The following is a 20750-nucleotide window of genomic DNA, read 5'->3' on the forward strand; positions in this document are numbered from 1 at the left end:
TATGTGTAGAGGTCCATTTTGACTTAGAAAAAAGCTCTATTTAAAACAAACAAACAAACAAACAAACAAGCAAAAAGATACTCACTGATGGGGTTGTACAGCTCTGAGCTGCAGCCTGTGGGCCAGCTGAGGATTTAGATACTACAGAACACAAATAAGGGCTAAGCTTCCCGACCCCAGGGCAGATGCTGCGAGAGCAGATCCTCGAAGCGAGTAAAGACTTGAATAAAGACGCGTTGGCCCGTGCTGTTGTACCTTTCTGGGCACAACCCCTCTCCTCTGGCTGTGCTTGGCAGGGCTGTTATCAGATCACGCAGCTTTGAAGCAACACCGATTGCCATCTCAAAGGAACTCTTCTCAGAGCTGTTAACCCTCTCGAAGGACATCAGCAAGATCTCAGCGAGCAACTGAGATTTTTCCCCAGCTGGTCCAGCAGGTCATTTTTAACCTGTTTTCTGAATTTTTTAAAGCTTGCTATAATGGGAGCTTCATACTCCCCGAATATGGAGCATCCCTTACACGGCCTTTGCTGGATGCTGGAGGAGCCAGCGATTCCCCTCGCCTGCAGGAGCCAAATCTGTACGACCGGCAGCCGCCTGTCTCCAAGGCTTATTTAGTCTAATCACGCAGTCAAAGCTGGGGACTGGACTCAGCCTTTCTACACAGAATGCATGTGGAGGAAGAGCCGACTCGAGAGTCGGTAGGAGGAGAGTCTGGCACCATTCAAAAATGTGAGAAAAAATAAAAGTGCAAGAGGACCTACGAAACGAGCTGTGCAGCATGCAAAGTTGGGTACATGGCCCATTGGATTCAGGTAGCAAAAGGATTGAAAAAACCCTCAAATACATCTGTATTAGTTTGGAGGATTTTTTTGTTTTTCTTCCAGTAAGTTTCTCTTTCCTTAGTTATTAAACAGGAGACCCACAGGGAGGGAGATGCTTCTCCACCGGGAGGTTGGAGGACCTGTTGGTATCTCCGCAGGATTCTCTGGAGAGATCCTACGGGCACCGTGGGCTGTGTTTAGAGGAGAAATCTCTCTTTAACAGGCGATTTCCAGCCTGGTTCTAGAAGGCAATTTTGGTACCAAATCACAAAACTGGTGCCACAGGAGAACACGCACAGTGGTGTGCGTGGTGTGGAGAACCTCACCTTGCCGCCGCCATGGAGCTCGGGCACCAACAGCCTCTGCAAACCAGCTGGGCAGAGGATTTTATACCCCAGTAGCATCTCTTTTGCACATCGAAGGCCAAATGCGTAAGCAGTGAAAAGAGAATTGATTCCGACCCAAAGAAACAAGGAACGAGCGGTAAATAAAGACCAGGAGACTGCCCTGCCAGGTGACTTCTGCGTGGCACAGGTTTATAGTTAGCAATGCAGTTTGTTTTATTAGTTATAAATAAAGTACAAAAAATCCACCAAAAGTGAATCTAAGCATTTACACAATTTCTAATGTCTTTTCATTTCTTCAATGCACTATTGCTTTAATATTAATAATAAATATTTTTCTAGCTTTCTTCTATAAAATAGTCTATGTAGCAAAATGTTGCACAGCACAACAGAACAGCAGTAGGAGTACAAAAATGTGGGTGATCCTTTCACCAGCCCGGGTCATTAAAGGAGAGGACTTTTTTCTCGCTCACCCCTTGTTTTACTGATCCCTTTTGCAGTGTCTTTGTTGGCGGGAGGTGGGGGGCAGGAGGGCAACAACCGACCCCTGTCCCTGCATGGCTTAAAACCACAGCTCCGGGCTACCGGGGAGGAGTGTTACAGAGCAGCAAGGAAAAAAACAACACAGGCTGGTTTTCAACCTAGGGTAAGGCAAAGTCAACAAAGCAGAGCAGCACCCTGAAGGGACAGAGAGAAACATGTTAAGATACAGCCTTTTTGTGCCTTTCTAACCCAAAAGAGACATTCACCCAAAGCCTTTTTGGCGGGGTAGAGGGAGGGGGACTGGCTGGGCATGTGCATCAAACCCCACTTTCTGCCCATACACGGCCGAGCATCTGCGCTGACCAAGAGTGGTTATGGCTTAAAGCTTAAAATACCATCAAGGGTGCTCTGACCCTCTTGAGAGGCTCGAGCGCTTGATATTCAAGAGCCTTTTGGGAAAGGGCAGCGCGTTGCGAGAGCGGCGCGGCCGTGGCTGGGGATGGGGATGGAGATGCTTGGCCACCTCTGCAGGAGCGGGACGTCAGCTCGGGGCTGGTCCCCTCCTTGGGGACAGGAGGGCTCTGGTGCAGGTCCCAGCTCTACAGAGGATTAAAAAGCTCCAAGTTGAGGTTTCCCCCTTAACAGGGGGGGGATGAAACCCATCAGTCAAGAAGATCAGCGCTGAAGGGCTTCTGCTGCAGGCACGTTTCACGGCTGGGGTATGAAAAAGATCATGGCCAGGCATTACAAAGGATGCCGAATCGCTCCCGCATCCATCCCAGCCCCTCTCAGCTGGACCAGGGCTCAACCCTTAAAAATTGCAATAAACTCCTCAGTTCTGTTGCCTTCAAGCTCAGGCTCAATCGATCCCTTCGTCCTCCCCATGGCGCCCAGCTGGGTGCACGCGCAGAGGATGAGAAGAGCCAGACGGAGCACCGACCGGCACCAAAAATCGGACAGAACCACCATGCCTGGGGCTTCTTTCCATGCCTTTTGAAGCAAACGTGCAGAGCCTTGCGCTAAATGCGTGCACTGTCCCCAAGCACAGCCGTGTGGCGGGGGGGGCCCGCCGGGTGTTATCGCAGGGTAACGCATGCAGCGAGAGCGGCAGCGGCATCCCCGGCGGCGACGGGGACCGGGCGGCAGCGGGAATCGACCGGAAAAGTTTTGGTTTGGCAGAGCGCCGTCAAATCGCCTTCAATGCGCAAGGGCGCGAGGGAAAGGATCACCAGAGTTTGATTATGAGTGCAAATAATATTCATATATATGTGCTAAACACAGTCACTATATTGCAGTTTTCCACTATGTCACAGCATACAGAATCAAAGGTTTGCATTTTTATGGAATGTATCCAAGGTAACAGCACCACAGTAATACAGTTTGTAATCACACACCCTGATTTTTTTCTCTTTTTTTTTTTTTTGACAAGATAAGCATTACCCCCCACATCCCATGTTTAATTTTCTTTTTTTTTTTTAAAGTACCGACGCATGCAAAGCATTCCATTCCCAGAAACAATGCAAAAATGAGGTAATAGGAGTAATAAAAAAAATTAGTATTAATTTCTAAATAAATAAATTATAATTAAAAATGCAAAAAAAAACAACTATAAAAATAATTAAATAAGAACCCACAATATCTACAAGTTAGTCATAAATTATGATTGTTAAATATAAGGCATTTAAACTCACAAAACCCTGTAAACTATCAATGTTTTGTTCCTAGAGATTTTTTGTTGTTTGTTTCGGTTTTTTTTTTTTTTTTAGACTCACCCTATTATCGCAACCTACTCGTACAAATTATTTAAACGCAAAGGAACCTGACACACCGATGCAACTCCAGACGCTGTAAATTCGCACGCACCTCGGGATCAGTCACTCACACGAGACCACGGGAGTTTGGTGCTTTTCTTCACCAAGGTTTTTTTGTTTCGTTTTGTTTTTTTTTTGTTTGTTTTTTTGTTTTTTGTTTTTTTTTTTTTGTAAAAACTGTGCTTGTTCATTAGGCAAATAGTAACACTTTCGCATAGGCTTTAAGAAAACGCACGGTTTGGAAGCGCTTCTCCATCCCTCCCTGCCAGGCCGGGGTCCCAATCGCCCCGTTCCTCCCCCTGCTTTGCCCCCAGCTCACGTCTGGACAGACCAGACCAGCTTACAGTGTATTTTACCAGCAAAACCTTGCTTTGCTTGTCCATATTATTAGTATTCTTTTTAATGATGCTTCAATCTGCTGCTGCTGGAGCAAACCCCATAGGTACTGATGGACCACTCCTTGACCCATGGACAACAGGGCTGAGACCACCACAACCCCTGAGAAGCCATCTCTTGCCCTGGGTGGTAAATATATCATATAATCATAGAATCACAGAATGGTTTGGGTTGGAAGGGACCTTTCAAGGCCATCTAGTCCAACCCCCCTGCCATGAGCAGGGACATCTTCAACCAGACCAGGTTGCTCAGAGCCCCGTCCAACCTCACCTGGAATGTTTTCAGGGATAAGGCATCTCCCACCTCTCTGGGCAACCTGGGCCAGGGTTTCACCACCCTCACTGTAAAAAGTTTCTTCCTTGAATCTTTCTTATATGCCAGCACGTGTCCTCCTCTATTCCCTCCTAACTGCACAGGCACAGCAAGAGAGGGGGCTCCTGCATCCTTGCACCCTGTGGGGCTCCCCTCTCTCCCTCCCCTCTCCAACTGGGAATAAAAAAATCTCTGGGGTGCCTCTGAGGTTGGTGTTTTCCAATTACAGCTCACAGGAATCCCACGATCTCTCTGATGGTAATTTATGATTGTTCTTGGAGAGCATCGCTTGGCTCCAGCGAAGCAGATGCTCAGGGGAGCCAGAAATCGTCCTTGCCACATCAGTATTTTCAATATATAATGTTCCCGACCAATTCCCCTTGCTCCTCAGCATCTTTCTTTTGCTTCCTTAGTATGCAAAAAAAAAAAGTATTAAAAAAAAAAAAAAAAGAAATGAAAGAAAAAAAGGTTTTTCGTTGTGAAGGCCGGTTCTCCAGAGCGTCTTCAGCTCGGTCCCTGTGGTTGGTGTGCGAAGGTCTTTATTTCAGGGGGAGCTTGGATTGCAACAGCTCGCTCCTTCGGGGACTACCTCCCAATTCTGTTTTGAGCATTAATGCAATTACGTTTCCTTCCAACGACCTCTCCATTCCCGTACGGATACAGCCTGAAACGTGCATCCACACACGCGCGGGTGCAGGTGCACCTGCTCTGCGGCAGGGTCACAACCCAGAAAGCAGACAACCCCCTTCCCCCCTGCCTTCCCCTCCCACGCCGAAATGCTCGTGGCCTCAGCAGTGCCTTGAGGGCATCGAGTTTTCTCCCATCCTGTTATCAGAGAGGCCTTTGCATGGAAGAGGAGTCAGCAGCGTGCGTCTCTCAGCACCTCTCCGGCGTTATTATACCCCAAAACACAGCTATAGGCCCCGAGTCCAGTCACCATCATTTTGCACCAGTGCTGGCAGCAGCCAACCAGCCTCACAGCTCACAGGAGAAAGCATCATGGACAATGGCAATCATGAAGACAGCCCTTCCTTGGATTTCGATATGCCAAGCGACTTCGTTAAGATACGGAAAGCAAAGAAACAGCATCTACTCCAATATCGTGCCCCAACAGAAAGCGTCCAGCACCAGCAGATAAGCAGGAACGAAGCTTCTCCCTACTGCTTCATTCATTTCATTCCCAATTTTTATTTTTACTTTTTTAAGCTTCTCTAGATTTGCAACACACTGTAAACGCAAGGAAAGGAAGCACACGCGGCTGAGGCAAAGAGCGCAACCCTTCTGACTGTAAACAGGATTTTGCTTTTTCGCCTCTTCCCCCCACCCCAAGGGTGGGAAAGCTTGACCTCTTTATTCCCCCTCTGCAATGTATTAATCAGGCACCAAAATAAGGAATCTATGAAAAAATATTTGGTGCAAATTAGGTAACAGCAACATGTCCACCACAAGATGAGTAGGGCATCAAACACAACATTTCTTAAGCTAACATGCTCCAGCTGCCATCCATAGAAATAGCTAAAGGACCCCTAACATGTTTCTACGTATTCGAGAGGTATATATACAATCCTCATGAAATGCAGGATTGACAGGCCAGACTACCACAACTAGTTCCTTCATGTTCAACACTAAATCTTCTGCAGCACGGGGTCTCTGAGCTCCGGGAATGCCAGCTCCCTTTCACCGGGCCCGTATCCTGCGTTATGTGCAATATCTCCTACCGCTAGATATTGTACCGCCTCCTCCTCCTCCGCCTCCTCCTCCCTAATGTGCCTGCAGACTTTTCCTCTCAATCAAATGGCTCAGAAGGCAAAAATTTTGCTGCAAGGGTTTATGGCCATACGACCTGGTAAGGAAAATGGTGTGTCCAGCCAGTCCTTTCAGCTGTCCGAGCCGAGCTGTGTTTCAATGTCCACCCTGCAGATCGGGCACTTCTTGCTGGTGGCCAGCCACTGGTCCACGCACACTTGATGGAAGAGATGCATACAGGGCAACCGCCTGCAGAGAGAGAAGTACCACCCCATTGGGATGAAGGAGGTCCGGGGGATCAAGAAGACCCAGAAAGCAGCAGCCAGAGCTGCTTCAAACATGGGGAAGCACCAATGTAGTGACACCAGTGCTGCCTAGGTCCTACAGCCTTCCCCCAGTCATGCCAGCTCACATAGGACAATAGGTCAGAGACAGTGTCCTTCTTGGCTAAAAGCCTTTTAAAAAGCTCCACACCCTCCTAACTTGAGTTGTTCCGGTTATTAACTGCCCTGGCTGCTGCTTTTTAGCCTTTCAGGAGTATTAGGTTTTACTCTAACACCTCTTGGTTCTTGATCACAGCAGTCAGGTGGGTCACCACCGCTTCCATGTGTGTGTCTGGTGTGCCCCACAGAGTGTTGTTGCTTTTTAACTACATCACCTTTGTCATCTCTTCGCTCACCCTCGCAAGCTGGAGGGACCCTGAACCACAAAGACGCACAGCAAGAGGATCGGAGATATTCTTGGTGGTTTAAGGCAATTAAAGGGTGAGGAGACGGACCGTGTGCAGCTGCACTGCCCACTTGCAGCTTCTTCAGCCATGGTAGCTCAACCCCTTGCAATTGCTTGTCCCCATCCTCTGTCACAAGCAGAGATTTGACCCAGCCAAGAGCCTGGGGACATCCATGAGGGACAACTGGGGCTTTGTTGTTGGCTCAGGATGGTTCCCTGTGACCATGCGGGTGGAGTAATCTCACTTGTTCTACAGTAAAGCAGCTCCATCCTGGCTGCAAGCCAAACTCTCTGGGACTTCATGTGTACACTCGTTTTATCGTACTTTGGTCATTCTATCTGTCAAGCTCAGACTTTGACGTCCCTGAGCTCCAGATGGCTGTCTGAGACCTAGGACACATCCTTCTCTGACACTTGCCACCTGGCTCATTGGCACAGCCTTGAAGCAGGTGAACCAAGCCCAGGAGATACTATAAAAACTTCGTCTTCCTGCTGCTGCAGAGCTCTTCCCACCTACAGCCGATATCAATATCCATCTAAATGGCATTTGGTTTCCCAGACCCTGCAACAGCCCAAGTGAGTTTGTCAGGACAAGGACAGGGACAAACCCACCACACATGGTATCATTAATCCCAGTAAACACAACTCAAATGGCATTGAGAGGCAGAGGAGGAGATGGAAGGATCGTACCTGACGTCTTCTCCATCTTCAAGCATGGACAGACAGATTGTGCATTTCTCATCGGTGTCCGACTCCTCTCCATCATCTGGTTCAGCTTTGCCCTCCTGTGGTCTTCTCTGCAGCAAGGTTAAAGACATAATTTGATTAGGACTTGGCTTTCTAACGCTCTCCCAAGCCTGGGTAGTTGCAGGAAGGCAAATAACATGAGCTTCTTCTATCAGCCAGATCCTCCACCCTGGGGAAGACAGCCCAGCCAAAGTAGCCACCAACATGCTGCTGGTCGGCATGTCTCCTCCTGGGGTTAGTGGCAGTGCCTCAAGGAGCAGCCTGTGCTCTGCTGCCCTCACACAGCCCCCCGCCACCTCCTCCATCCTCCTTGCAGTGGGGATGGCCCCACAGTGTCCTTTTCTGGAGGCTTCTCCACTTGACCCCAAAGCATGGGGGGCCACCGCTGCCAGGAAGGGCAACCACTGTGCCCCATGCTGGCTTGGCTACTGGCCCAGCCCCACACTGCGCCATGGGACGGTGCTTAGTCTGTCAGCTCTCCCATTTTCTCTCCCTGCCCCCCCATCCATTCCTATTAATATCATTTTTCTGGATCCACTGGAGATGCAGTCAGAGGAAATGCGCAGCAGGAGTTGACTCACTTCCAACTTGGGCAATGTAATGTCCCTACTTGTTACTGCCCAGCCAGGGATGACCAACATGTGAAATTAATATGCAAACAAGCACTTTTCCCATTTTCTATTTAGCACGACCCAAAAAAATGGCACCCATTTCCTTATGGGCAGGAGATCAGCTCCAACAGAGGAGACACCTCTTGCAAAAGGAGGGGAGGACAAGCTCCCCCAAGCCATGGAGCCAGCGCCCTCACGGCAGAGCGTGCGGGCAGCGCCGCTTCCATGCAGAATGGGGTGGGTTTGCATGCACGAAGCCCCCTTGGTGTGTGCACTTTCTTACCAGGTGCGGACAGGGGGGAAATTGCACCCGCTGGGTGGGAGAAGGTTGAGACCCTTTTGAAAATTTGGCCCGCAGCTTCCTAGCCTAGAAGTGAGAAACAGCCAGCTGAGCTACACCACCGCTTCAGCCCAGGAGCCCCACAAGATATTAAAGCACCAATTCTGGATTTTACATTCTTCCCCCATTTTGGGGAATATTGACGGTGCCGGCTTGCCAACCCTGAGGACTGAGACCCACCAAAGTCCTTCCTTCTGTCCGCTCTGTGCCCGCAACCCTTTGCCAACTGAGAGGGGGTGGCAGCCATGCCGCGATTTTGGGGTGCTCACCTTCTTGTACTTGTGGGGGAAGGTGAACCTCTCGATGGTGTTCTGGACGGCACCCCGGCTCACGCTGCCCAGCCTGTCCTCCAGCTGCAGCAGCTCCTACAACGCAGGAACAGCAGCAAAGCACCATCAGCATTGTTCCCGGGGCACAAGGTCCCACCAGCTCACCCTACCTGCTGGGAACCAAGGCTCCCTTCTGTCTTTTCCTCAGTGGAAATGCACATCAAACCCAAATCATGGAATCATAGAATGGCTTGGGTTGGAAGGGATCTTTAAAAATCATCTAGTTCCAACCCCCCTGCCCTGGGCAGGGACACCTCCCACCACACCAGGTTGCTCCAAGCCCCGTCCAGCCTGGCCTTGAACACCTCCAGGGATGGGGCAGTCACAGCTTCTCTGGGCAACCTGGGCCAGGGGCTCACCACCTCATCAAATCAGTTGTGCTTTGATGGTGGATCTGACTGCTGGTTCTTGGACCAATAACTAAGCATTCAAAGGCAGAGAGCTGGAGACCCAATATTTCAGAAATTAAGGAGGAATTTGAGCTCCATTTGACAGGCTGGGAAGCAAAGCCCTGTAGAACTGGAGCACTTTGTTCACAGACTTGAAGGGAGACAGGGTCAACCCGAGCCAGAACCGGGCACCCTGGAGTAAACCGTCTTTTACCAACCCCCACCGCCCCCAACCCCTGTGCCTCCCAGTTATTATTAAAATTTCTGCAAGACTCAGTGCCGCTGGCATGCCACAAAACAGCCTTACAAGTTTATGCTAGAGCTTGCGTAGAATCCCAGCACTTAAAAATTTAATAACAATTCCAGTTCCCAAGAGACGTACTTCATAGCTCTCCCGCACAGCGGACGTGTGCCTGCTTGGGTTCAGTCCCTGAAGAGCAAGTAGCTGGAGCTGAGGATAAGGGTAATTTCTGATTTCGTGAACAACCTGCGAGAAGTGAGGGAGAAGAATAAAGCCGCATCTACTTGCATATAGAAATCCCTCGTGTACCCCGATTCAAATTTAGTGCTTTAAAAATTCAAAGTGAAAGAGCACACTGACACCTTCCCCAATGGAAGCCTTTTAATAACAAAAAAAAAAAAAAAGTTTTTATTAAATAGATCTCCTATAAATGATAACTAAAAACATGCGCTTCTTCTGAATAAACTATCTGTTATAATAATTCCTGTTGCTATAACACCGCGGTTCCAAGCTCTCCACATGGATTAGCTTAAAGAGGGATTTTATATATTTTTAAATGGGTGGATTTCTCTTCATCCAAGCTTTGATTTCTTTACGGCTCGCTGTAGTACGCAGGTGTCAGGGTCTGGCTATGGGCACGAGATTAAAAAAAAAAAAACGCGGCAAGGTTTCTGAGGATGCTTTAAGGATTAGCGGTGCTCTGCATGGCTCTGCTCCAAACGCAGCACCCAGCAAATGACCCCAGTCAGCCCGTCTTCTCCTCAGACCCCACCTCCACCTGTGTAAAGGTCATGCAAAACCTTTACGGACGGCGTCAAGGGCAACGATGCGATGAGGGACGGTCCTCAGGGCTGAGGGACAGGGAGCCACACACGGCCGACCCTTCTTCATGCAGGGAGCCCACAATTTGTTCCAGTATTAATAATGTTATTCGTAATGACTGCTGAGTCTCTCACATCCTGCCCAGGTTTTGCAGACCAGCTTGTGGTGGACTGAATCTTTCCAGAGCAGCTGAGCTTTTCTTTCCTTTCTCTAATCCAGAGTGCAATGATGCAACATTATCCTTTCAGACACTCCCTCCCACGGCCGGAGATAAGTGGGATTCGCAGAAGACAGGTGATAGAAAGATAGCAGCCTTTATTTTGACTGCCTTCTGGCAGACAATGCATAAAACATTTCTCGGTAAAAGCATTTCACTTACCATCTGTGTCGAGGATGTGCTCCTGGGGAAATGGTGCATCCGAGGTGTAGCTAAGTAATGCTGATAGGGCTGAGGGACCGGCCGGACCTGGAACTGGGCGTGAGTCAGCCCCGCATCGACACTGAGGTCCCTGTGGGCATGAGGATGAAGATACGGCTTTGACTGCACGGTTTCGATGGCATGGCTTAGAGCAAGTCAGATCATGCCCACAGGGCAGCCTCCGCTGGTGGGCTCTGGGCTGCTGTGGGTCCCTCAGCCTGGGGTGATGCTGCTGCTTGGAAGGGAGTTTCCTCCAATGCCCACCAAGCCCTCACGAAGGAGCGTGAGGGTGGTTTTTTGTGCCAGTTAGCATTTGTGTTAGCCGGGGTCAAGAGCTGCAGAGATGCAGCCTGCGAGTTTCAAAGCAAGAGCATTTTGGTGGCTCCAATTGATGCCCAGGCTCAGTAACTCAACCCGACCAGACCAGGTCCTCCCTGTGCTGCCATCACTGCAAACAATTACATTTTGCCTTGAATATTTTGCAGGAATACAACAAATTAGTCAGGGGACACACTGATGAACCGTTCTGGGTAGTTGTTAGGAGCCAGCTAGGAACCATCTGGGGGCTTTTTGATGTGCCTGTGCACTCCTTGGAGGTCTCCCAGCCCAGGTCATGGTAGGACTTGGGGTGACAAGGGAGACTGCACCTTGCCTGAATCCAGCCTCGGGGAACTCCAGAGCTGCTGTTTGCACAGAAAATGTAAAGGTTTTAAGACATTTCTGGATTAGACTGCTGTAGCAAATGGTGTCACACAGCCAGCGGGCCAATGCCAATGAAGCAGGACATCCCTGATGGTGCCACTTCCCGCAGGCAGCCTGGCCCAGGCAAACAGAGCTGGTGAGTTTGGGTGCTTCGTCCCCCCAGAAAAACAACTCAGCTCAATCCCAGGACTTCATATGACCAAGATCCCGGCAAGTGCCACAGCTCTGCCCAATCCAGCGCACGGAGACAAACTGCAACTCCGTCCCCGCGCCGTGTGGAGGGGGCGGGAGGAGACCTAACACAACATCTCCATCTGTAATCCAATTAGCTGATCCCTCGTCTCTCCAGCCAAAGGGTCCCTCAGCAAACAAGTGCTTTGAACATCATTCACTTTAGCATAATTACAAAAGCCGGCGCTCTAATAACCATTGTCTTCACATTTGCCAAAGCTAAGCTAATTAGAGCACAGGGGTGGCTTCCCATTTCAGCCTCGAACTTCCCTTCCCCTGGGCAGAGGACAGCGGCAGCGAGCTCCACGGCTTGTTAGGAGCAACCCAGACGTGTCCTCCAGCAGCTGTGGGACTGCTTCTGCCCAACAGCAGGTAACGAACGTGAGGGAACAGCAAATGCAGAAATCCTTTACCCGGAACAGCCTGTGAACCAGGCAGCAGCTCCAGTACTCTAGAACCCCCTAATAAGACCCCCACACCAAGCTGAAACCAAGAGAGGGACTGTCTTTGCTGGCCCTGTGCTAGCCAGGTGCCAGACAGACAAAACTTGGCAGAAGATAAAACACAGCAGGCGACTGGCAGGAGCACAACCAGGGTGAGAATCCACAGGACTGGGCATTTTCCAGCTCCCATGTCACAATTTTGGATATTTATCCAATTGATGCAGACTGTTCCTAGGTGGATGGAAGGCTCGACTGGAAACGAGGAAACTGGGTCCATTCCCAGCCCTGCCACTGGCCTGATGCATTGACCGGTTTGTCCCTGCCTTCCCATATTCCCTGTCTGCAAAACAGATGCAATAATCCACAGAGTGCTTTGAGATCAAGGACTGAAAGGATCACTCAAAGATGAACATCCATTGTTAACTTGCATGAGTAGTTGCCATAAGAGCACTGCGGAACTGTTTGTGCACCGGTGCGTCTAGCGCCTTAAAATCGGATATTGAGGCTCCCGAAGTGATGCTGTGGGTCCACAGAAGGGCCCACAGCAGAACACCGCATGGAACGGTGTTTTCTCAGGGTTTGTGAGTGAACAAGCAGAGCATATTAACTGCAGAAAACCAAAACCAACCATCACCTTCTAGCCTGTGCTACATGGACAGCATCTTCATGCTCAGATGTGAGGTTCAAGAGCTGGGATGCCTATGGTACACACAACCAAAAAGTGAAAGCTAAGGACCCAGGTAGCAGGTTGGATGATGCTCGCTAAATGCATATTCAGAAGATGATTTAAGGAACCGAATGTGAGTTTACTTCTTCTTCACCAGAAGATTTTCATCGAGGTTGGGCTGTCCGAGATGACTGATCACCCTCAGATCTTCCTTCTGTCCCCACTTCCCGCGACGGTGCCTACACCTACTGCCTCCGAGCCAGCCCCGCTGCTGCTCGTGCGGTAGTAACACATTAGAGGAAAGATTTTATATCTGTCACTGGGCAAAACTGTACGTGTGCCCCGAGGGGAAGTGAGTCACCCAAATATATACACACAGTGTATGATTTCTGTCATCCCCTCTCCTTAGGTTTTACAAGGTGATGGAGCAACACATGGGGGGAAAGGAGGGAGGAGGAGGGGAAGGTAAAGCAGTGTTTTATCAGATCCTTCTAATGATTATAATTAAACGCTCTGCGCCGAAAGAGAGGCAGAAAGAATGGCTCTATCCAGATGGTACGTGAACCGCTTTGCAAACTGATCTGAACAATGTCATCCCGGCCAAATTCAGCTCGTAGTGGTGCCAGTAATGGGAACACCTGAGAAGAAAATGGCAGAAGGATCTGGCCATATTTTAGGTTGCATGTTATTACCCCGGAGGGGGAACACATTCCCCCTGTGTTGAAAGGACTCTCCGTTTGCAGAGCGAAGTGCTCAGATGTTAGGAAATGCCATAATTAAGATTTCCTGTGACATTTTATTTCGGTCCCCTTGTGCATACACATTGCGATTGTCTCTAATTACATGTTCACATGCTATTTTTTCCACTCAGTGCACAGAATGGACTTTGCTCAGCTAACAAGCAGCTCTTCAGAAGTATGTTTTTATTTTCTTATTCTTCCAAGCAGTGCCCAGTACCTCATTAACTGCATGAGAGCTCAAAACCTGCTCTGAAAATGAAACGATCAATTCTCTGCTCAGCTTTTCCAGGGTATCGAACACTACAGTGGGAGAACGATTAACAGCTATTAATTCATTCACGCCACCCTGCGGGGCAGGGCCGCACCATGCTCCCTAATTTAGACCACAGAAAAAGTTGTGGCTATTTTTTTTTGAGTGCCTGGTGGTCAGCAGAAGATCTAGTTCAGGCAGAGACGTTGGTCTACAGGAAAAAGACCCTGGCTGTGCCCTGCAGCAGGAAAAGCCCCTGGAGGAAGACTAATGTCTGCGCTCTACATCCATGGATGTAGAGTTTTGGGCAATATGGATGCCTCGATGTTATCATATACATGTATAAAGGCTTTAGCACGCACCCATGGCCCTCCCAGAGTTGAGTCTTCCCTTTGCACGCTCCCCACACTGTATCTGCTGAGCTGCACCATTAGCTTTCATGAAAGCATTGATCCGTGATGACATTCACCAACCCTTGCAGCCTCCCCAGGACTTTTTAACCACCTCATTCAACGCACAAGGGAAATGTGGAAGACTTACCAGTCTGTGCCTTCTGCCAAATACCTGGGCTGGGGTCCCATGGGTTGTGGAGTTTGCAGTTGGTGGCTGAAGTCAAAGCTGGGGTGTAGGCGGTGAGGCTGAACGGACATGCGCTCTTGAGCCCGCCTGCGGGGAGGAGGAGACCAGCAAGAGAGTTAGCCATGGAGGGGACACTGGTACCTTTGGCTCCTGCTCCGAGCTCGTGTCAATACACAAGGCGAAAGCCCAAACGGTTGGGCTTGTGAATATGTGTCCAAGAGAAAAGAGCCCAGGCAGGTGTCAGGGATGATGGGAGGAGGAACCCAGAGCAATGTCATTTACTCGTGGTCACCACGGACATAAGGCAGACCTCCAACTCAGCCCCTGCACCATCCACATATGCTCAGGTTACAGGAGATGCTCTTTGGTGGCAACACGGAGAGAAAAAGAGGAAACCAAACAACTTCTTCCTTAGAAGCATTGTGCCATTTGCACTACTTGCTTTTTCTCCACTGTCAGCACCATAAACAACACACAAGATAAAACGTCTCCCTGGTTCAGCCGTTATCCATCATCGTAAAGAAGCTGCAGGTTGTCTCGCCTCCCCGTGCAGTCCATAAACTCCTGGGGAACCTCATTCATAACACGATTACTCAGGAGTAACTGAAAGCAGAATTTACTCTCGCTGGCCTTTGCCAACATTTCTCTGGATGATGGACAGGCCAGGCTGGGATCCAGCTCCTTCTCCCCTGGCTCGGCTGCCTTTGCAGGCAGGGAAAGGAAAGTGGTAGAAAATACAGCAAGGTTTTTCTAAGGATTTGAGCCTCTTTTTGTGATTATTGCCCATTTGAACTACTCAGGGGAAGAGCACGTCCTGCTTGATCGGCGTTCACATCTGGAGAGAGACAAGGTGGCTGCACAAGCAGCGTTCGCACCACAAACAGGCTCATACCCCTTGCTCCTTATCAAGTCCCTGCTTACCAGTGGAGCCATGGCAAAGTAAATCTACGGGAAAACACTAGAGCAAATGGAGCAGGGAACTATCAGATAAAGAATTTTTCTTGCAGCCACAGCTCAGAGGCTTCACTTTTAAAGGTGCAACCCAGAATCCCATTACTGGGACGTCATGCCCCACACCTGTAATGTTTCTGACACCCTCCTCCAATGCAGCTGTGCTTTCAGAGACAGGCTGTGGGACCAGGCAAGGCATCCCTGCCCATTTCCACACCACAACCCACTCGCAAACGGAACACTGACAGCGTTTACCAAAGCAGCTTCTGTGTGGAATTGTGCTCCCTGCTTTTATTTTAATTCAGCTTATGACTAAGAGATAAATACTTGTATCATCAGTGCCTCAGCCCTGCACATATTTGCTACCCAATTATTAACTAATCATTAAATCCACCTAAAATCCAGCTTATGTAAAACAAAACAAGGATAAGAACACACAATTTTCAGACAGAAAGTGTATGGAAAGAAAGTGTTTTCCGTCTATAGCATTCTTTCCAAATGAAGCATTATCGCAAAGACTCATCCTCTGATTCTTGATCCATGGGTACAACCCACAAATAGCTTCCATATGTTTCCAAAAAAAGCACTCCTCTCCTACGTGCTATCTAAACCCCTCTCTCAAGAAACACAATCAGGACAAGGCCAGGCATCCACTTCCACCGCTGCTGAGTTACAGCAATTCTCTCTGAAGTCATCAGCCCAGTCTGAATTTAGGCTGCTTTCCATGATTGAACGTGCTGCAGGTCAATGGCATCTTTCCCTCATAGATCTGGGAAACCTACCTAGACCCAGAGGAGCAAGCTCTTCACGTGCAAAACCTGTTGGAAGAGGTGGATACTGTCTTTTACATGGTTTTGAAACAGCAGCTACATGGAGGTGGCTTGTGCACGTAGTCTATTGCACTCTCTGCCATGCAGAACAGGTTGACTGCAAGACCAAGGTGTTACTACTATGATTCTCCTACAATAATAGAATCACAGAATCATAGAATTGCCTAGGTTGGAAGGGACCTTTCAGATCAAGTCCAACGATCAACCTAACACTGACAAAAACCACCACTAAACCATGTCCCTCAGCACCACGTCTGCCCGGCTTTTAAATACCTCCAGGGATGGTGACTCCACCACTTCCTGGGCAGCCTGTTCCAATGCTTGACAACCCTTTCAGTGTAAAAATTTTTCCTAATATCCATCCTAAACCTACCCTGGCACAACTTGAGGCCGTTTCCTCTTGTCCTATTGCCTGTTCCTTAGGAGAAGAGACCGACCCCCCCTGGCTACCCCCTCCTTTCAGGGAGTTGCAGAGAGCGAGAAGGTCTCCCCTCAGCCTCCTTTTCTCCAGGCTGAACACCCCCAGATCCCTCAGCCACTCCTCACCAGACTTGTGCTCCAGACCCCTCACCAGCTCCGTTGTCCTTCTCTGGACACGCTCAAAGTGTGTCTTTCTTGTCGTGAGGGGCCCAAAAATGAACACAGTTTTTGAGGCAGGACCTCACCAGTGCCGAATACAGGGGGACAATCACTGCTCTAGTCCTGCTTATGATAGGTGACCTTGGGACATACTAGATGAGCACAGTATGGATCCTCATGCAAAACACATATCTGCAGGTGCAACCTGCCCTGCACCACCTTCTGGTGGATGCATTTTAGGGGTACACAGATGAACTTGTGAAGAAAACCCAACGTTACCAGCACATACTGATGGGGCTTTGCAGAAACGGCTTCGCTGAAGTGAGCCTGTTGTAGCTTCTCAGCGTCCTTTAGGAAGAGTAAGACCCCCTTACCTGGGATGGGGCATGAGCCGGCGGTGCTGTGCCTCGAGGAGCTGCTGCTGGAGGAGGTATTGCTGGTGAAGCGCCTGAGGTAGGAAGGAGGGTCCGGCCACGTCCTGGAAGGGCAGGGCTGGCACCGGCGCCAGGGGCTGGTGCAGGGGACCACTGTGCTGGTGCGCGGGGGCCATGTGGGGGGTCAGCCCCGGCTGGGGCTGCACCGCGTGAGGCAGGGTGAAGTCGGCGGAGAGCTGAGGCTGGGGACCCAGGTGGAAGTGCCGGCAGGAGGTAGCATGGGGATGCTGAGACCTTTGAAAAGGAGCACCTGGAAGAGAAGAGCACGGCCGTCACGAGGGCCAGCGGTGGCCAGGGCACCCCAGCCTGGTGGTTGCCCATCCAGGGCAAGAATTGGGCAAACAGTTCTTTCTCTCCTCTGCCAGAAGGATTTAAAAAAAGAAAACAGGTCAGTTAATATGAATTCCACGGAAAAATGATGATTTTGACTAGTGGTTTTTCTCCTCCAAAAAACATTAGAACCAAAACATGGGTTTGGGTTCAAAGCAACTTTTTGGCTCCAAAATGAAGTGTATACTGATGAAAATGGCTTCAGCTTGTTTTGGTTTGCCTGTCTTAAAGAGAAAAAGAACAACAATTTTAGCAGGGCCTGCAGCGATGGGACAAGGGGTAACAGTTTTAAACTAAAAGAGAGTAGATTCAGACTAGATATAAGAAGCGATGTTTTACTTTGAGAGTGGTGAGACACTGGCCCAGGTTGCCCAGAGGGGTGGGAGATGCCCCATCCCTGGAAACATTCCAGGTCAGGCTGGACGGGGCTCTGAGCAACCCGGTCTAGTTGAAGATGTCCCTGCTCACGGCAGGGGGGTTGGACTAGATGGCCTTGAAAGGTCCCTTCCAACCCAAACCATTCTGTGATTCTATGAAAAAGCCTTGACATATTAAAAAAGGAAAAAAAAAAAAAGTGTTTTCTAAAATATGTTTACATGGGTTATGAGCTCATCAAAGTTTTCAAACCTCACAGACTTTCCATGCAATTCAAGGTATTTCTTCGCCTGTCTTAAAATGTTTCATAGGCAAAGAAATAATCTCTGCTCTAAGAAAGTGTCCCTTGCTGACTGCAGGACATGGATGAGACACCTTCCACCTCTGAGAGCCGGGATTAAGACCATGGGTCTTTGCTGAGCCCCTTCAATAGCCCATCCTGGTGAGCTGCGTGCAGGGGGAGAGTGGCTGCGGGAAACACAACACGGACTGCTGTGAGACCAGCCATGAAACTGGTGGGAATGAGGAAGAAATGAGGTGTGAAAGATATCCGTAGGGGAGGCTTTTTGCAAAACATCTGTCACTGGCTTGCACCTCCCTCAAGATCCTTGCTTGGATAGGCCCTTGGCCCAATCCGGCATGTTAATTCCTACATTCCCGGAGCATTTACAGGCATCACAGAAAATTTTTTGGCTCAAACTAGGGAGAGAGGCAGCTCAGAGGTGAAGGATGAGACTCGAATGAGACTATTAGAAACACCTTTTTGCTGAGGATTAGCTTCAGGATAGGACACCTAACCTCTTATGCAGTCTTTTGAACATCTCATCTCCCTAAAAACTCCTCTTTTTTTTTTTTTTTAATCCAGGAACAACAGCAGCAAAAGACACTGAGCGTCATCCCAAGACACAGGCCAGACGTGCCCATGATGCCTTCTTCACCCAGATGCCTTCTGCTTACATCTCCCTTCCGCCAGCAGGCAGGGCCAGCCCATCCCAGCAGCTCAGGGAGCCCTGACCACTTTCTGTTCACGTCCGTATGGACACGGGAGATGCACAAAGAAAGCCAGATGCCAGGAAGAGAAACAACAGGAGAAGACCTTACAGAAAGGAGAAGTTTTCAAAACTGTGCATAAGTAGTTACACATAACGTCTCTTAAATACAACTAATCCTCCCTAGAGCCCTTCTGAGAGGCAGTGAGTAACAAATGCCACCCAACAGAACTTTTTAAGGCGGTCATTTCTCACGCTGCCAGATAACAGCATTATTTGTCTACCCTATTAATTAATACCAGAGGAGGTGGGATCAGATACACTGTTCCCCAAAGAGGGAGCTGCAAACCCAGACCCATGAACCGTCCGTGCACCCCATCCCCAGTACTGCAAGTTGTATTTGCTGCCATCAGTCCCAGTTCACCGTACCCCACCTACAGGTAAAGGCTGAGTAATTAAATAGGGATCCTGTGCTGCCCATTGCTCAAGCTGAGCAACACCCCAATCACAGGGAGATGCCTCCTAACTGCTGGGTTTGCTGGGTGCTTGCAGAGCGACTCATGGTGAATTGCTCAACCTCTGATGGCCATGGGTCCTCCCAATGGAAAACAGCTGCAGCAAGTCACGGGTGAGCCATTTTACACCTCCAGGTCTTCACGGCACCTGAAGACAACGTGCCAATCCTCCTGCACACCCAAACACACCAGCCCATCCCACCAGGCAGCAGTTTGCTTGTATTTCAGACAAAACTGGCTTAGGAGGATACACGACAATGAAGCTTAGTGATATTCCCCCACATTTACTGGAATGGATTTTGTAGCACATAAGTAAAGCCAGTCTCTCATCCTCTGCATCTCTCTCGTCTCTTGATGCCTGGTGCAACCTTGGCCAAGGATTTCCAGCCTTTTGCTGTACGTTGGGAGGCCTTAGCCTGATTTAGCAAAACGTCTGAAGGACCCTTAATGCCTAAACCATGATGAACTAGAGAGCACAGGGTGGGCAGATCATCTTGAAAGTTTTGACTTGAATTTTTCCTGCCACATCAAGACAGTCCTTGCAAGGAATTTCGTCATACTCTTCCCTGAGGTCCAGAAAGTGCAAACTTTGTGTCTGGTGTCTGGTCAGGAAGGGTTGCAGGGCCTGTGCAGAGCCAACGTAACCTAAAGTAAAAGCCATTTTGTTTTGGCACAGAGAGTTGATTTGCCTTATTTTGAGGCACCAGTCAATTAAAACAAGCATTTTTTAGTATTTTTCCTGGTACCTACTGATGCAATGATGCATTTCCCTCCATAGGAAAAATGCTATCAAAATGTGACCGAGACCATATGATTAAACAAACCCCATCAATTTGTCTTAACATAATTCACTATCTTGCGCTGTAATTGTTCATTCCCTACAACTAATCCAATTGCTGATGAGGATTTTGACAGCGAAGCAAAGACTTTGGGGAATACTTCAGCAAATTATGCTTATTAGCAGTCATCAAATCATACAGCCGGCATAACCGAACCAGCTTGCACAACAAAGAGACAGTCCCTGCCAAGCATGGTACTGCTGGACCCCAGAAAGTCCTGGCAAGCAAATAACAGTGCACAACAGAACATTCAAGCTCTGAGTTATCTGTTTGCAAGTTTACCCTCTTCTGTTCATCGGATATAGCCACAAGGGGCCTTGGTGGAGACTACTTTCCAAGTCCACATGTTGACCTTGCGTACACCAGGCAAATCCAGCGTCACCCTGCTGACACCAGCTGAGCACCCTCACTCCACGTAACTCACCTTGACCAGCACCAGAAGCTGGCTCGCAGACACTCAACCCTATGCAACGTAATGGAGGATCTCGCATTAGCAGTGTCTGTTAATGATTACTCCGTTAGCACTTCTTCTTTCTCTTTCCCAAGCCACAGTTGGGTTCTAGGTCACATTTGCATTGGAAGAAACAAGCATTGCCCATAAAATGTTTCAAGAAAATATGATTCAGGGATTTAATCTGCTTTTTGCCTGGGCAGTAATGTCTGACACAGCAGAGAGCAATCCATGACTAAAAGCCAGTCCAGATACACCACTCCATCTTTTGTTTTCACTCCCCAGAGCAAGGGCAGGGCTGACA

General features: G+C 49.1%; 1 protein-coding gene across 1 annotated transcript in view; it reads right to left on the minus strand.

Annotated features, from left to right (window-relative positions):
* Positions 1-1353: 1353 nt before the first annotated feature.
* LOC128902092 (E3 ubiquitin-protein ligase RNF165) overlaps positions 1354-20750 on the minus strand; it is a 51682-nt gene continuing 32285 nt past the window's right edge. Inside the window, exons 2-8 of the mRNA XM_054184446.1 lie at positions 16888-17197; positions 14115-14240; positions 10503-10632; positions 9443-9547; positions 8612-8707; positions 7335-7441; positions 1354-6164 (exon numbers count right to left, since the gene is read on the minus strand). Coding sequence (XP_054040421.1) covers positions 6047-6164; positions 7335-7441; positions 8612-8707; positions 9443-9547; positions 10503-10632; positions 14115-14240; positions 16888-17197 — 992 coding nt within the window. The 3' untranslated portion in view covers positions 1354-6046. The remainder of the gene's footprint in view (positions 6165-7334; positions 7442-8611; positions 8708-9442; positions 9548-10502; positions 10633-14114; positions 14241-16887; positions 17198-20750) is intronic.

This window comes from Rissa tridactyla, chromosome W (genome assembly GCF_028500815.1).
Source record: "Rissa tridactyla isolate bRisTri1 chromosome W, bRisTri1.patW.cur.20221130, whole genome shotgun sequence".
NCBI classification, from domain to species: domain Eukaryota; kingdom Metazoa; phylum Chordata; class Aves; order Charadriiformes; family Laridae; genus Rissa; species Rissa tridactyla.